This window comes from Varanus komodoensis, unplaced genomic scaffold (genome assembly GCF_004798865.1).
Source record: "Varanus komodoensis strain SLA01 unplaced genomic scaffold, ASM479886v1 scaffold5, whole genome shotgun sequence".
Taxonomy (NCBI): Eukaryota; Metazoa; Chordata; class Lepidosauria; order Squamata; family Varanidae; genus Varanus; species Varanus komodoensis.
In genome coordinates, this window is record NW_025336087.1 from 10,448,747 (window position 1) to 10,467,477 (window position 18,731).

Here is an 18,731-nt window from a genome sequence, read left to right on the forward strand (position 1 = left end):
AAATACATTCACATTCTGTTGTACGAAAACTGCAGAAAGCATCAATTGGGAAAAGAACCAATACTTTCTTGCTATGTTTTATGGTGAGAAATGCCAATTTAAATTCACAAGAGATACATGAGGTCCCAGCAACCACCATGCATGCAGCCCAATTAAAATGTTCCCTTGCTGATATGAGGCTGGGGGCTGAGCTAACAAAGGCTCATTTTCTTAGTTCTGCTCACATCACAAAATATGTTTACCTTGGCCATTCTGTTATCTTCTTGTTTGTGTGAGCATGTTCTATTGACTTCAGTGAGTTTTAGGAATAAATCTACAGAGGATTGCCACTGTAGATGCGATTAAGGCCACACTTCCATGCAATTGAGGAAGCACCACTTAAGGCTTACTTGAGTCAGAGCAAGCATGCATCGGTTTTGACAGCAATGACCTTGCCTCACTGAACTCAATGGGATTGTTCCTGAGTAAACATGTTCAGTATTGTGTCGTGCCTTGGCAGGATGTTGCTGCTGCCCTCCTTGCAAAGAATATACCACAAAATGAGTAGTCTCTCATTTCATTTAAGTAATACTGTTATGGCATCTCTTGACTATTTTGCACCTAAAGGAGCAGTTTGTCACACTGGACGTTTCTTTCACTCCTTAGCACATCCTCCCCCTACCTTTTGCCCAACAGATGTGTTGGACTAGGACTCCCACTAGTCCGGTCCCTCCTAGGTGGGGGATGCTGGGAATTGTACTCTAACCTATATGGGAGGGTATTAGGTTGGCGGAGCTAAGCCTGCCCTCATTCCTAGACGCCAACGCGGTGTCCTGAGAATCTGCAATTGAGACAAACACGAGTCGTTTCGAGGCGCCTTTGCTCCCAGGCGAACTACCCTGTTCTATGCAGGAACCGGAGGAAGGGCACACCGGACGCCGCCATCTCCGACGCGCGCGCCTCGCGAGTGCACGAGGCAGAAGGCCGTGGGGGACGCGCGCGCGATCCCAGCGCCACCAGCTTGGTTGGCCCAGCCTACAGCGAGGCGGGACTTCGCGAGGGCAAGGGCAGGCCGCGTCAACATGGCGTCTTCCATGGAGCTCTGCTGCTGGGGAGGCGACTGGGGTTTGCCGTCCGTACACGCGGAGTGCCTCGTCGTCTTGGTAACGACTGATGGGCTGCGCGGGCGAGGGCCTTGGAAGTGGGGAGGGTCAACCGTTCCCAACGCGGTGTCTTCCAGATGTGTGTTGAACTACAACTACCAGCAGCTCCCATGCCGGGAATTAGAGCTCAGTACATCTGGAGTGCATCACCTTGGGGAAGACTGTTGTGAAGAGACGTCGCTTCAAGAGGGCGATGCTGAGGCACCTTGCTTTCTTCCCATAAGGATTTGGGTCAGGAATGAAAATAATTTAGAGTGCGATCCTATTCCTAAATTTTGTTGAAATTCCTAATATACTCTAACCGGCTCTGATGGCTGAGGCATGCTGGGAGTTGTAGGACTTTTTTCTTCTAACTAAGTATATGTAGAATTGTGAGTTATTGACTGAAAAGTCAATGTCATTTGATGTTTTCAAATCGTTTTGTTTTTAAGCAATTCTGTCCCACACATCCTGTTGGAAGCAGAAGAAATAAATTGATAATCTAAAAATCAACTGCAGGTCTTTTTAGGGGTGAGAGTTGCAGTAAAATGTCAAGGCGCTATCATAAGCTTGAAAAATGGACAGCAGCATTTGTGACTGTTATCACTTGTGCATGTTATGTTGAGCATAAGGTGGGTTGTAGCTCTCTTTTTGGACAGAGTAGGCCACTACATAATGACAATATTGATTTGAGAATGGGCCTTGGATCTTTTCCATGGTTTGCCAGTTGCCTTAGCTTGCATATGCATATGTTTCTGTCCAATCACAAGGATCCTCTTCAGAGGCTCTTCTTTGGGTGCTGCTCCCCACAGTGGTGCAACAGGTGACTACTGGAAAAAGATCCTTTTCTGTAATGCCCTCCCCCTCTTTGAAATGCCATTCCCCGGGGAGATCGGCTTGGCATCACCACTGCAAATGGTTTGGGGCTGCAATACTGGATGGAATGGCTCTCTCAAGCACAATCTGCCTGGGCTCTGTGCTCAGCATGTGAGGACTTCCTGCAAATACTCTGTGCAAAGGATGCTAATTTGGTAGCAACAAAGATGAGAGCCTTCTCTGTGGTACAATGGAATAACCTCCCCATTGAGGCTTTCCTGGCAGCCAATTTACTATCCTTTAAGCACCAGGCAAGGCTGCCCTGTTTGCTAAGGTATTTAACAGTTTTATATAGCGCTGGGGGAAGGTATTGTTAGCCGTTTTTAGCTGCCAACCTGTGTGAATCTGTCTTAGCTGTTTAAATTTGGTCTTAAATTTCCAGTGACATTTTATGACTTTTTATTATTTTTATTTTATATTGTATTTTTTCCATTGTTGTACATTACCCAGAGAACTTCAACTACCGAACAATATAGAAATAAAATAATCATTGTCATCATCATTATTAATAATAATAGAACCTCAGGTTAAGACCTTCCTCTTTAACCAGACATTTTACCCTCAGTCTGTTGTTTTATTAGTTTTACTGATAGTTCAGCAAAGTTCTTAGCATTTAAAAATATTTTAAAGTTTAATTATTAGTCTTATACTTGGATTTTTGCATGATTATTATTATTTATTGCTTTCATTGTTGTTTGGTGTCTGATTGTTATCTGGTCCAAGGACCTTTGCCATTTGGGCAATATACAATTTAAGCACACCCATATAGCTAGCATATTGCAATTGACTACACTTCCTGATACCCCATGGAAGTGTCCATCATGATACTTATTGTGGTAGCAACATAATGCAATAATACATTCTGATTATTTATGATTAGGAAGACTATAAATCAAATAAGTAGCTGCTTCTGTCTCCAGGGTGATGTGGTGATTGTCTGATTTTTTAAAAGTAAATTGTTGAATGTATTTTTTTATTTGCCTTTCCTTGCAGGCTTATGCCAGGTTTTCTGGCGCACCAATGAAAATAAATGTTATAGATAATTCATGGAAAGCACCAAGAGGTATTTCTTTAGCATTTTAAATGTGTATGTTAGCTCTATAGGCTATACTTTGCTTACATTTATATCTAGTTTTGCAAATACGGGAACTGTCGTATTGGCTTATGGAATAGTCTTCGGGTCTGTTGTGCAAAATCAACAGTGTACAGGGTCAAATGAAAGTTAACTTTGTGCTAGGACCATGTTGCAAGCCAGTGCAGATAAAAGAAAATAATTTTTCATGCAGCACATAGTTAAGCTATAGAAATTGCTACCATAAGATGCAGTTGAAACTTGGATGGCTTTAAAGGGTGAAGTGGGAGTTAGTGAATAAAACTATCAGTAGTTGCTAATTATGATGGATTTATATTACCTCCAGTATTGCACTGTATGGTGTTGCAACTGCACAAGATGAACATTAATTTAAAGACTGAACAAATATAAAACCTTCTAGATCAAATAGAATGCTATTGCCTTGCACTGACAAAAGTCTGGTATATCACCAACCTTGGTATCGTTAATCAGCCTTCGTATATGGATAATAACTTATCATCTGTTAAGTTATCATTAATATAATTATTTTGATTGCCTGTCCTTGACTGATTAATTCTTTATCTTTAGGTAATTTACCATTATTGATATTGGATGGCACTGTTATTTCTCAGCCAGCAAAAATATTAAACTTCTTAAGAAAACGGGTGAGTTTCAGTAAACAGCATGCCATGTTTTATTATGCTTGTTGTTTAAATGACAGTTTCATTGGCCTAGTTTTTCAGTTTGTATCTTGTTATTGCTCCATGCTACTGGATGAACTGGTGCTAGCCCATTTAATCCCCTAGAAAAAATGGAGGTATTCACCATAACCTTATTTCTGCCATCTTGATACAGTTATATTAGATTTGAACCTGTACAAACAACAGTCCATATTAAGAGTAATATGTAGAAATGGCAGGCCTTTATTTGAAATGTTTTAAAGCCAGGAAATCTTCTACTGAATGTTTTAGAATTGAAAGCACTTGATGGTAACTCCACTACACAGATTTATTTGTAGTAGTGCTTACAGAATTTGGGCTTCCACTGCCACTGCTGAACTATTATTGTTCATACATGTTACCACCTGCTCCAAAGTTTAAAATAACATTTAATTCTAAAAATGGGTAGAAGTAGATCTACTGATTTCAACAGTACCCAGAGCCATTCTCGTGATCACTAGATGTTGCAGTGATTATATGAAAATTACTGGCTCTTGCTAGCTTTCAGCTGCTTCAGCCTATGGCAACAAATATCTATTGCTTGGGCTGAATTTAGCGTGGGTTGTTGACATGCTATTGCAGACTTTCAAAAAGCAGTATTAACAACAGAAATACAAACTTTTACCTACAATTAATTTAACCTCTGGTGGCAGAATCAGAGAAACCTTGTTATGAAGTGGCTGGAAATCAATGTAGTGGCCATTTCTGCATCCCAAAAATAAGCTCTTATTCCTAAGTACATTTCTGTACATATACAAAGCACTTTTTATCCTGTTCATCAATTGAAAAACCTCCCAGAGTGGCTTAAGGTCAATAAAAATAATACAGTCCTTGTCCTCAGGCAAGTTTCTAAAAGAAAACACAAAAAGAAAATGGAATGGGGAGGGAAGAGGAAAACAAGCAAACTCAGGTACCAGTTTTTAAAGATATATGAGCTTAGGGTAAGAATAGAAGTGTTGTCAGAAAGTTACAAAAGTTGCAACCAAAAGTTACAATCCTCAATATGCCTAAAAACATAGTTTCTCTTGCATATGCTTAGTATTGAGAAGTATTGCATTATTCTTGAGCCTGTTCTAAATATTCTAAATATTAGATCAGACACACCGTAATTCTATTATTTAAATATCTGATTTTGTTAGATTTATGCAACTAGGGGTCTGTATAACTCCAACTATAAGACTAACATAATATTTGGAAACTATTAAATGGAAGGAAGAGTTAAGATTGTAAGTACTTTTATACATTTTGTGCAATATCGAATTTATAACTAACTTTATAGGAACTCTTAACTCAGTTTATTTGCTCAGTTGGAAAGTTTCATATGAAATCTTGACCTTTAGAATGGGTGTGAGGATGTATTTTTAATATAGCTCTTCAAATGTGTAGCTTTAAAATTTAATATTTTTAAAATATATTGTTTTGATGTATTAATGTTTTATTGCTTTAAATTGTTGTACACTACCTTGGTAGCTTTTCCATAGAAAAGGCAGTATACAAATATGATATGACTACTTGTTGTATGAATATATTGCTTTTTTTAACTGACAGGCATATAATGCTGATTATGAACTGTCTGCAAAAGAAGGAGCTGACACACTGGCATACATTGCACTACTTGAAGAAAAAATATATCCTGCCATGGTAAGATGCATGTCTTCTCCTTGGTATGCTAGGCTTTATGTGTGTTTGTGACCAAAGTTAATATTTTGGAGTGTCATCCATTCAGTATGAAGTACATCCTTGGTTTGTTTGTTGCAATTAATAGGACTTAATTTTGGATTTCAGTTTGTGTGCGCTATGAGATGTTTAAGGAAGCACGTTTGTCTTTGGGTGCCACTTTGGATCATTATCAGGTCTCATTAAAATCAGCAGTCAGATTTAAGATATTTCAAGCACAATCTTAGCCATCTCTGTTCCAAAGAAAGCCCCAGTTGATCTTGCTTCCATGTAAGTTAGTTTTTACAAATAGCAAATGAGGAGGTAAACTAGTGTCTGGATTGTATTACAAGTTGAGGCACACATAATTCTTCCACCAAAACTTGTTCACAAAGACAAGTAGAAGTTCTAGCGTTCGGTTTATAAATGCTTATATGTCACCTTTCTGAGGCTCCAATTATCTAAAACACATACTGTCAAAACTATAAAAGGTTGGTTGAACTAATAAAGCAACAGCAATATGCAATCTCATTAGCAAAACACTTCTTTAAATAGGTGGGTTCCACAGTATCAACAAAGTAGCAGGAGGGAGAACAGCCACAGACTTTCTCCAATTTAGCCTTCTCTTTGTTACGCTACACTTTACGTGTGCAGCTTTCTGTCTGCCATTTGTGAGGACTTGGCCTGTAGTGACATAGAATCTCAGCAGATGGACAGAGGATTTGTAGCTCACAAGCAGTGTACGTGTTACTTAAGCTTGTTATTTCACTGCACTGAAGCACTGCTGACATGGCAACTAGGTGGTTGTGTGTGCGTGCACAGGCATGCGTGGGAGAAATCAAAATTGGGTACAAGTTGCTTCTTTAAGCACAATGGCATATTTGATGTATTTGTTACCTTTTCTGACTATCTTTAGTTAACCAATTCTGTCCTTTACACTCTGAATCTTTGCCATGTACTTAAAGTGTATAGAAAATAATATGTAATAATTGGATTTTGAATTTTGTGCTAAAAGAATGTGGTGTTTCAACACTGGAACCTACTTTTAATTTTTTTTTTAAATTCATCATTTGATGACTATTTGGAGATATTTTTATTTTTTTATAGTAGGGGTCTGTGTTAATTCTACAGTGTTAATATTCTTTATATTTGTGATATAGCTGTACACTTTCTGGGTTGAAGCTGATAATTACTACAACGTAACAAAACCATGGTTTGCTTCAAGAATTCCATTTCCATTGAGTTGGTACCTGCCTAGAAAAATGTCTGGAGAAGCATTTAACAGGATCTTGTTGACAAAAGGGGGACCTCCACTCTACAGTCTCACTGAAGTGGAAGCACAGGTAAATGTACATGTTAATTTACCTACTTCCTTGGCAATAGTTTATCTTTATCTGCAGTATGTTTTGTTTTAATAATTTACAGTACATTTTACTTTCTTCTTTCTTTTCCTGTGTCCAGATATATTGATTTAATGGAAGACAATATTGTTAAGCTTACATTAGATTATGACAGAGTAATATAGGAAGGATCAGCAAGATCTGTGGGTCTATTGGCTTCCTAAATCAGCGCTTTAAAAAAACCTGCCTATTTCCTCTAGAGAGGCGTTTCTTTTATGATTGCAAACATCCAAAACAAAGAATCACTGTAAAATGCATAACTGACAATTTTAGAACAATCAATTAGAATTTTTTTTTACTGATCAAAAAAGTTAACAGGTGCTGTGCAAAATCCTTTCTAATCTGTTCAGTGCCATGCACATGAGCTGATGGCACAGGTGTGTTTTCACTACACAAAGATAGTATTAAGTGACAGTTTGTGGTGAAACTGTTCCATAATAGAAGATGTTCTGCCTTATATTGCTGCCAGTCTTGCCTTTTTACAAAGAGTATTCAGCAGGATATATTTCTGATAATCTGAGTGGATGCACAGATCATATGGGTGAAAGTATTTTGTTAAGTTTAGGGCTAGGCTGATTTCAGTTTTGTGTGGATGTCATCTTTTTGAGCACAGTTCCCTTAGCCCACCACCATGTTTCAAATTTACAGAGCAAGAGTACATCTTCAGAATAGTTTAACAATAAGGCATGCTTAATCTGGTAAATAATCCAGACATACTAATATGTACTGTAAGCCACCCAGGAAGGGCTCAACAGTTATAGGTGGCTTATAAATAAATAAATGTATAAATAAGTAAATAATATAGTAGGTGGTCCCATTTCATGTATCCCTACTTAAATACATAAGGATGCCAAGGATGCATAGGTGCTGTAGTGCAACACCACTACCTTGAATGGTGCTAGCCAACAAATTTATTGACTGGTACAAATGGAAGGAACTAGTGTTATACATTCTTTACACCTAGCATTAGTCGAAAAGGCATTCTGTGCCAGCTGAAGCTTCTGAACAGTTTTCAAGGCCAGGCTCATTGGCAGGAAGCTGGTGTAATTAATCCATGAAATCATCAAGAAAATTATCATCATGAATAATTGATATGAGATCACTGTCTTCCAGCAGAATATAGAAATAGTGTGGTCCAAAAATGAACAAACTCAAGAATGGGGATGATGCAAGGGACATACGTGCAAAACTAGTAAGCGTAGAAATGAATGACCACAGGTGAGCTGTTCATATGTATTCACACAAAGCCATATGGTGACTTGACATGCATTATCTTAGGGTTAATACAGATATTAAGTGGGTATCAATATGTAGCACTATAAATAAGCTTTGTGTTTTCTTCTTCTTTTTTAGATCTACAGAGATGCCAAGGAGTGCCTGAATCTTCTGTCAACCAGACTAGGGACAACTCCATTTTTCTTTGGAAATACGTGAGTATAGGAATATGTATAATACTTGCAATACATGTTGCATGGCAGTTCTGATGCCAAAATGCTTGTTGTGTTGAAAAGTATTGTAACAGTTTTCAAGGCCAGGCAGGAAGATGCTTTTTATTTCCTTTTTTCTTTTCTGTATGCTAGCTTTAACTTCTGCAGTTATTCAGGGGGATGCACTCCTGAAAGATCAGGTCTTTGATCTGAGGGTACCCTAGATTGATTGCTTTTATTAACTCCAAATTGTTCACCAGCCTTTCCTGGACAAGAGTAGCTTGGTCACCATAATACGGGCTTTGGAAACCTCAAGACTGAACTACTGCAATTCACTCTATGTACTGTAGGCTGCTCCAGAAGCTAGAGTTAGTGCAGAATGCAGTTGCTCAGCAATCCTTGCACTGACTCGCTTTAGCATGCAGCCTCTTTGCTGAAGGAACTGCACTGACTCATGATTCACTACTAGGCAAGGTTTAAGGTTTTAATCCTGGCGTACAAAGCCAGGGACCAAGATAACAAGCAGTGAGCAGGGGGTTGGTCCTGATGGCTCTGTGGCCCCTTCCAACTCTACTACTGTGTGATTTTATACTTGAGAGAGCACCTTCTTTCTTCCTAACCTTTCTTACCAACCTGCCCAGTGACCTGCTCAGTTACTGAGGTTATCAAAGGACATTCTTCTGGTAGTTCCACACCGACTCATGACCTAACTGGAGTCAAACTCATGAAAAGCCTTTTGTGTGGTGGCCCCATTTCTTCAGAATTCTCTGTCTTGAAAGATCAGGCAGGCCCCAACACTGTGCTGTTTACTATATTCTGGGAACCCTTTTTCTTATTGACCAGCCACAATCGTAATGTTACTTTGTTTTTAATGTATTGTTATTTTATTTGTTTCAACCTTATATTCTTCACTGTTTGGATGTAAAATACTGTGTAAAATTCCATTTTTTCCAAAAAAATAATTTAAATATCTATAACAATTTCAGTAAGAGCTGTATGTATTAAAATAGCTAACTCAACCCATTATATGCCATTATATGGCAGGGAGCAGAGGGCATTTTTTAACCTGATAGCAAAAAGGAGAAACTGCCTGGTGGGTCTCAGGGCTGGGGGGACAATCCTATAATTGAGGGACCACAAATGTGAAGACTCTCCTCCTTGTTGCCTCTTTCTTGATTTTCCTTGGAGGTGGTAATCAGAGGAAGGCCTCAGATGCAGATCCTAGCATCCAGGTAGACTGAGGTCAGAAGAGGTATAATTCCACATTAGCACACATGCCAAAACATAGGTTGTGAAAATCTTTCAAACATAGCTGTTTTCTTTTATAGTTTTCTCTGTTGGAAAGTAGTTGTTTCCCATGTTTGTTGTCTTTAGGCCTACAACTCTGGACGCCTTTGTGTTTGGCTTTCTTGCTCCCCTATATAAAGCACCACTCCCCAAAGTCCAGTTACAAGATCATTTGAAACTACTTCCCAATTTATGTCGCTTCTGTGATGACATTCTGAATTGCTACTTCAGACTAAATTTATCAGGTAAGCGATATGTTTCTCTTTCAACATGCTCTATATTTTCAAAAGATAAATACCTGTCTCTAAACAATATTACAGCACCTGATTTATATTAAATTATATTGTCAGAGAACTTTGGAATTCTTACAATTTTTTATGATTCTACTCTCTATTGGTTAGGATGTATGCAATTTTTGGGTTTCTTTTCCCTGTGGAAATCCTCAGAAGCTTTCTAAGTGTGTGATCCTACCCGTGTTTAGGTAGAAAAACAGCAGCCCTGAATGCTGGACATTTCACAACCTTTTCCTGTCTAGAGACACATATGATTGCATCCTGTGAGGATTTTCAGTTTCTCCTAACTTTCCCTTTCTGTTTGATCTGTCTATTTAGTGACCTCTCCAGCAAGTCAGGACACTGTTGATGCGAATCTGCAGAAACTCACACAGCTTGTAAACAAGGAATCCAACTTGATTGAAAAGGTTCTCCTTATTTCAATCTTTCCACTTTTTAAAGTCTTTTTGATAACAAGAGGGCAAGAATGATGACAGCAGTTCAGTGTGTTTGGACCATTTCTGTCTGTAAAAAATATAAAGAAGGTGTGGGAAATCAGAAAGAAAAAGATGCATATGATTGAAGAGACCAGAACTCATCCCCACTGCTTTTGCTGTCCCTTCCTGTGGCTTCACTGAGGCTTCCTTCTGAGTATTGATAGGACTGCACTTTTATGTGCAGTTATGTAACAAGTGCTTTTGAAACATCCTAATTTCATGAATATATTTCAGTCAGTCCTTGAATCATGGGAATTCATTGCTTCTTAAATGGTTGTTACCATCCAATCATGCTAAAAAGGACAGTTCACTCGTTATTGCTGGCAAGTTCTCTAAATGTTACTACTCATATATATTCAGATTAAATTTAGTTGTGTTCTAAAACTGGATTATCCCAGCAATATTGGACCTTGTTAAGTGATTCCAGGAGTAACCCAGAAATGGTTTAAAAATTACCCTAAGTAATGGGTACTTTACCCATTCTTCTTTTCCATGAATGGCTCCTGTACAGCTACAGTAGCATTCAGTCATGTGGTGGGAACCGATTGTGTGGATTTTACCTGCAGAATCAGACACTGCGTTGGGAGGTTGGATGCCTTTTCTAGTAGAAAGGCCCTTGTTATCAGCCACTTTCCATACGGTTAGGTCATTTAAACATTACCTCAGTTGTGCAGAAGCACTTAGAAAAGCATCTCTATGGCTAGAGGAACACTTAGAGTATTTTGATTTGGTTTGTGTATACATGATAGTTCAGAGATCCAGAATAATCCTGTATTTATTGAAACAACAAGGCTTGATATACCTACTTATCAATTGTAGTTTGATAATTGAGTGATGAATCACATTGAAATGGTTCACTCTCATTGACCTGGTCCCCTTGTTTAAATGAAACTGCACCAGTTTTTGTAGTTTGGGAACTGTCTTCTAAGATGTATAATTGAATAATACAGTGTGAAGATTTTACTATAAATAACCTTCAGATATCTGAATTGGTATATAAATTCTTTCTGCAGATGGATGATAATCTCCGTAAGAGTCCTCAGCACCCTCCACGTAAACTGACAACTCTCAAACTTTCTGCCACTGGTGAAGGAAATAGTTCACCAAATCGCTTATCACCCTGAGAATTTTAATTTCACGTTTATGCCTATGTTCAGATATATTTGTCTTCAATCAATCTTTGCACTAATTTTCTATGTACGTGAAGTCAGAGGGAAAGGTACATTAACTAATCAGTGCAGACCCATTCAGGTAACCAATGCACTCTGTGGTCATAGTGGAAGCTGTAAAAGTCCTAATTGATCACAGGCAGAATCAATGAGCAATTGGACAGCAGAGTATGAGGTTCAGCATAACGCTTGTTCTTTAAGATTGTTACATTTCTTGACCAAAAACTAATATTCTATTTGTGGGAATATGCAAATATATTCGCATGTTCTGCTAGATTAAGCTTTCAATATTGATTGTAATCATCTTATAGCTCAAGTTGGTTGTTGTATGTTGAAACAGACACTTGATCACTTTTAGCATTTTTATAGATTTCTAATATGGTTGAAATACAGAAAGAAAAAGTAACAGCTTACATGACACAAAGAGCAAGAGACTGCAATTTAATTGTCATTTTAATAGCTTTTTAAAAGCAACAATCATGTGAGTTATTTTAAAACAAATACAAGTTTTAAAAAGTAAGCTCATTAAAGTAACATTGGTGTCATTATTCAAATCTGGATTCAGAAATGGAACAAATTTGACCAATCAGCTTGATTGCGTACACAGCTTTGCGAGTGCACTGATTTTTGCTGATTCCCTCTACATCCCCTGCACCACCTTTTATGCTGCTTCATGTTTTCTCAACCATCAGAGCAGCTTTCTGATGAGCTGCAAAGGGAAATCACCTTCCAGTGAAAGTAGAATTGTCCCTGTTTTTCCAGTGATAGAAGCCTTGTTTGTATTACCTCTTAGGAAGCAGTGTGCAAAGGCTCCTGCCTGCTTCCTAGGATGCTCTAGGAACAGGGTTTCTATGGTAGGAACCATGCAGCCTTTTCCAAAACATTTTTTCTTGAAAAATTTCAAGTAACAGTGTGAGAGGTCAACAATTTTCAGGAAGGGAGTGGATTAGAGGAGGAAGGGCTAGAAACCAGGACTAGGTGGTTGAAAACAAGTTTCTGGAGAAATGCACTTTTATCTGATCAAAATAGCTGCCTGGCTGCTGAAACTCTCTTGGCCAAGAGTCAAACATATGTGCATGTGTGTGCATGCATGAGTACCTGCAAAGGCATATGGCCTCTGCCATCCCAGCAGATATCCCGTGTGACTCTTGGCACCAGAAAGTTTGTCAGTCTTTGCTGTAGAGATTGCTTTTTGTGTTCTTTTTCTTTTTGGTTCTTTGCTAAATTAGGGTACCAACTATTTATTGGTAGGAGAGGAAGATAGATTGAGACTGGTTTACTGCAAGAAAAGCACTCAGCACGGTGTGCAGGAAGCAGGGTGTACAATCTGAAAACACTCAATGTAGACTTCCTTTCTATTGTTTAGGCCTTATGGGTGTCCTGTCCTTCTGTGTCATCCACCTGCCTGGTTGGAAACAGTATCTCATGCTCAGCTTCCGGGCAAGTACCATAAAATGGCAGCACATACCGTGTTTCCCTGAAAATAAAACACTGTCTTGTATTTTTTTTGGGATATACACTAGGTCTTATTTTCGGGGTAGGTCTTATTTTTTTTATTTTTAATGTGTACAACAATCCACACTTATTCATGTACAACAGCGTGAATACATGTACATTTGGTATCACTCCGCCTGTGACAGGAGCCGGCGCTATAGAGGAAGCGGAGCTGCATAAGCATGTTTTCTCCACACAGTGTATAAAGTTAAGTTAAAAAATAAAGCTTAAAAAGGCTCTTTATGTTCCCCACTGGGCCTCGAAATAAACACAGCTAGGTCTTATTTTTGGGGTAGGTCTTACATTTTAGCAAGTACCAAAAATAGTACTATTTTATTATTAATTTATTTGGGATAATTGTATTCCGCCCCATTCACATAAGCCTCTGGGTGGCTTCCAGCAAATAAATAACAATACAAAAATATAAAAATTGGACACGTCCAGGCAATAAATAAAACCAATAAATACTTTAACAATTAATTAAAATAACATTTAAATAAAAAGGTCTTGGCCTGGCGCCAAAAAACGAATAACGATGGCACCAGGCGGACCTCTCTGGGGAGCGCGTTCCACAAGTAGGGCACCACCGCAGAGAAGGCCCTCCTCTGGGTACTCACCCTCCTAATATCTTTCACGAAGGATTCCCGGAGAAGGGCCTCTGCTGCCAATCTTAGAGGGCGGAAGGGCAAGTATGGACACAGGCGCTCCTTCAGATACCCAGGCCCCGAACCGTTTAGGGCTTTATAGGTAATCACCAGCACCTTGAATTGGGCCCAGACTTCAATGGGGAGCCAGTGAAGCTGATGGAGGACTGGGGTTATATGAGAACAACGCCCAGTTCCCGTCAGCAACCTGGCAGCTCTATTTTGCACAATCTGAAGTATCTGGACCATCTTCAGGGGCAGCCCCACGTAGAGCGCATTACAGAAGTCTAATTGGGAAGTAACCAATGCATGTATCACTGTTGCCAAGCAGTCGTCCTCCAGGTAGGGACACAGCTGATGGATTAGCCGAAGCTGATGGAAAGCGCTCCTCGCCACCGTCAACAACACTTGAGCTTCCAAAGTCAGTTCCGGGTCAAGGAGCACTCCCAAGCTGTGAACGGGGTCTTATTTTCGGGATAGGTCTTATTTTCGGGGAAACACAGTAGTAGAAGCCAACAGGTTGAATCCAGTGCTGGACATCAACTAGCAGAATAGATTTTCCAGCCCCCTGTACGCCGCCAAGAGTGTTAGAAGATTTTCCAGTGCAGAGTCATACTGCACCTGGAGGGTTGATCAGGGAATTCCCATTGCAGTTGTGGATGTCTGCTAGCATGACACTGGATCTGTGTAGCAATACAGGCTACACAGAACTGAAATACGTTGGTCTCTAGAACAGAGGTTTCTGTTGTAAAATATAAATTTTCAATGTATCAGCAGGTATTTTTGAAAATGGCACTTAGCCAAAGTGAGCACTGCTGTTAGCCGATTGATGAGTTAGTACTGAATTCTAAAGTTTTTTTTTAATGTGGATAGAAAATGCAGTTCTCTTTTCATCTGACTTTATTTTGCCAAATTAAACAAACTTGGTATTTTTCTCTAAATAAACTGCAGTATTCTGTATATGTAGAGGAAGAGCTGTACAAACAAGTCTGTAAATAGTGTATATAAATGTACTTTCAAAATATTACTTTATAAAATATGGAATGTAAAGATCTTTCATGTATCTTCTTATTTATAACAATACTTTTGAATGTTTAGTAAGAATAAATTTAAGTTTCATGTTACTTCCAGAAAGTTTGTTTTGGTTATTTGAAGCTGCAGATACTGCACACATAAGTATAAACCTAAGGATATATTTTTTAAAAAGCTGTTGCTAACTAATCTTGGCAAGGGAAATTAAATGAGATCATTTTAATTGCAGAAGGTTTGCTTGACCTTAACTGTTTTGTAAGCATATGTGACTTACAAAAGAAACTAAGAAACATGCATATTTGTATTTATGGAAGCCCTTGTGGGGATTATAATGTTGGAATGGGGAACCTGGAAGATGGGGGGTCTAACCCTGACTTGGCTACCTGGGGCCAATCACTTACTCTCAGCCCAACTCATCTCACTGGGTTGTTGCGAAGATAAAATGGAGTGGAGGAATACTATGTAAGCTGCCTTGGGTTCCTTGCAAGAGGGAGAAAGGCAATATATAAGTGCAGTGTGGTGATATTAATAATAAGAATATGAAGATGGTAGTCTGATGAATATTTGGGAGTAGGTGGCTATTGAACTCAGTGGTGTTTACTTTTGAGTAGAAATGCACAGTATCAGATTGCAGAAATGCTATAATCTTCTGTTACAAATACAGAAGTGCTTTACATCACCAAATTTAATTTTTTTTATATTTAAAGCAGCATCTCTCATATGAGAGATCATATTAGATTACTCTTAATGACTATTAAAGGGGATAAAAGAAAAATAGCCTTCCCAATAAAAGAAACCCTGTTAGGTGCATCTGAACATTATATTGTAAGAGTTCTATTTTTATTATAAAATATTGTGTTTTTTCCCCTAGCATAACAGAAAATGTGAATTCCATTTCATTTTAGGCATAGGAATAGTATTTACAAAAAAACAAAAACAAAACCAGACAGTTAATCTACAAGGGAAAAAGACATTAAGCAATATTGTTTCCATTCTTGGATGTCTCAATGGAAAGGGCAAAACCCATGAATGATTACTAAGAAAGAGAAATTTACATTTCAGCCAAAAATAAAACAGTAGAACAATGATATTACTAGGAAATTGCCAAAAGCCAGTTCAAATGTAGGAAGTATTTAAGGCCACAGATTAAAAAAATAAGCTACTTTTACAGAAAAATGTAAATAAATTATATTTTCCATATGTATGTTGCTATACATTACTACATACTTGCATGCCAAGGAAAATAACTTCCCTTGGAGATAGCTCCAGTACTGCTCTCACCACCATAACCACTGAGGCTGTAGCTTGTGTATTTTGGAAGTAAGATGTTTGCAATGGGATTGGCCTGCAAGCAACTCTCCCAACCTCCAAACTAGTAATGTCAGAGAAATCCAAAACAGAGTCAGATGAGCTCAAAATTCTATAAATCCAACTTGCAGATTCTGCAGCAGACTAGCTTTTCCTGAATTGCACAGATTCTGCAGACTTGCAGATCAATTTTTTACTTTTTCAGATTTAGTTGTAGAAAAATACTCCCTCCTCAGAAAATTAAAAACAGACCAAACATGTGCAGTGTCCTGCATAAGATATAGCATGAAAATGCACATTTGGGGGGAGTTTCTGCTTTTTAGGTATGCAAATTTCTGCAGATGCAAATGAAGATAAGTTCAGGATATTGAAACAAATTGGATTCCAGCAAGGAACAGATGACAGAATGAAAGCTGCCTGAGAATTTGTGAAACCCAAATGGAACAGAATTAACAACATGCAAGTCCCTGCTTTCATCTTCCCTTGTTAAAACCTCTTTGCATCCAGGATGGTAGATCGTGCCATCACTCTTTTTGCCCATACCTTCAAACCCACTGTGGAAACACTCACACACATACCAACTGCTCAACAAATAAAAACAGATCCATATACTATATAGAATATATATACATATATACTTATAGAAGCCTCAGTCCCAGCCCTGCTTTTAATGCAGTGAAATCATAAAGGGAATAGTTCTGCAGCAACTACAACTGAAGTTAGAAGAGTAGTGAATGATACTGCATTGCCTTTATAAATAAGACAGCTTTGGCATGCAGTTTGGAATTATTTATCTGTGCATTATGTCAAGGGGTCATTGCACTGAAAAGGATCAGAAGACCGTGGATGAAAAAACCTTGAAGAAGGTAGTGCCTGGCTACTTTACACATGCAATCCCTCCTCATTAACAGTTAATTGCTGCAGGACCTAGCACACAGTTGAACACAAGAGCATATGATCAAACTGCATGGCTGCTCCAGGTCTTTTAAAATCAACGTATAATAGCATACTGGACCGTGAAGCCAGCATGTTCTCCTAGGCAGTTTATGAATACTGATACTTGTTTACCTAGTAAAATAGGTTAGCTATTGAGCTTGATGAGTTCATGATGGTCACATTGTAATGAAATGTGGCTCAGATGTACAGAGGAAAATACTTTTGCCTTTATATATGAATGGTGAATTCCTGAGAAACATTCAAATTTTCAAATACAAACTTAACTTTTCTTGATTTGCATATGTTTTGTTTTTGTTTTTTGTTTTTCAACAGATGATATTGGGGAACAATATGTAAACTCACTTGGATATAATATTGAATTAGAAAAATGGCAAAAGCTGTGGGAGAGAAATATTAAGGTAACATTAGCAACTTCATATAAAGAAAACTTGTATAAAATGTTTTACAGATGGTATTTGTCGCCAAACAGACTAGCTAAAATGTTTCCAAATATGTCAAATGGATGTTGGAAATGTAAACATAAAATGGGTACTTTCTATCATACGTGGTGGACTTGAGATAAAGCGAAAAAGTATTGGATTAAAATACATAAATGGCTTGAGGAAATGTTACAAAAGTCTTTAGCTTTTAAACCTGAAGTTTTCTTATTAGGCATTATACCTGATGATATTAGTAAACAAGAAATGTACTTGATTTTACATGTAATTACTGCGGCAAGGATTGCATTTGCCCAACACTGGAAAAGTGAAGAACCACCCACCGATGAACTGATCCTAAAACAGATCTTGGACTGTGCAGAAATGGACGGATTGACTTTGTCACTGAAGGAGAAAGAAGATACTGACTTCTATCAAACCTGGGACTCTTTTTACTATTGGCTAGCGAAACAGGGTTTCGCATAGATTTAAATATGTTTATAAGTTAACATAAAAAGAAAAAAATGTGGGGGCTGACCCAGTAGGTCTGATGTTTCTGATGACTGATGTTGTTTTTAGTTTTTCTTTGTATTAGGCTTATTCAGAATATAACTTATTTTAAAAAAAAACAACCTCACTGTATGGTTACTCACTAACATATAATTGCTGTAAAATATCATCAGAATTGCACTGTTATAGTAATTCTCTGACTAGATTACAGGATGAATTGTAAGTCACTCAATATTTATTGCTTTTGTGTTGCAGTGAAAACTACTTACATGTTTTTTCCCTAACACTTTTCTAGCAATGATATTTTTGGTTACAGTTTTTACAGATTCCTTTTCTATATATGCAAAATCTATGCAAGATGCAACTCTCCAGGTGGTGTGACCTGCTACATTTCTCATCCCAACTGAAGACCCCACCCAATATTCAGAGCTGTAGCACTTGGTCCAAGTACATCTGACTGCTTATAACACTTAACCTGTAATACTTTTCAGACTGTAGTGTGTACACAGAAATCATATATTTACGCCAATTATATTCATGAGTCTGTTCCGTCACTGATGTCCCTTTCATAAGGGTTGTCAAAGTCAGCTGGTTCCTGGAGAGGTACATGTTTTGGCCAATAGTTGCCTTTTTCATACTAGAACATTCTTTAATATTTACTGATGCACACATCCTCTTAAATTATCCACCTTCTTCCTGGATGTTAAAACATGGTCATGTATATGGATTTTTCATGCCCTTTTGAAGACTGATGTCATCCATAGAAAGATAAAAGCTCACCTCCTGTAATGCAATGAACTGAGGACCTAACATTGCTTTCAGCATTTGAATAGGTGCTATACTGATGCCACTGTTGAATTGATACATCCATGGA

General features: G+C 38.1%; 1 protein-coding gene across 2 annotated transcripts; it reads left to right on the forward strand.

Annotated features, from left to right (window-relative positions):
- Positions 1 to 1,049: 1,049 nt before the first annotated feature.
- MTX3 (metaxin 3) lies at positions 1,050 to 13,078 on the forward strand. Of its 2 annotated transcripts, none has more exons than XM_044446832.1 (9): positions 1,050 to 1,142; positions 2,991 to 3,060; positions 3,658 to 3,734; positions 5,337 to 5,429; positions 6,605 to 6,787; positions 8,198 to 8,274; positions 9,646 to 9,803; positions 10,170 to 10,258; positions 11,341 to 13,078. In XM_044446832.1, the coding sequence occupies exons 1-9, from the start codon at positions 1,062 to 1,064 to the stop codon at positions 11,449 to 11,451; spliced, it is 939 nt and encodes a 312-aa protein (XP_044302767.1). In that variant the 5' UTR covers positions 1,050 to 1,061; the 3' UTR covers positions 11,452 to 13,078. The 2 variants fall into 2 exon arrangements, with proteins under 2 accessions (XP_044302767.1, XP_044302766.1); XM_044446831.1 differs by having other exon boundaries at positions 1,066 to 1,373.
- The last annotated feature ends 5,653 nt before the right edge of the window (positions 13,079 to 18,731 follow it).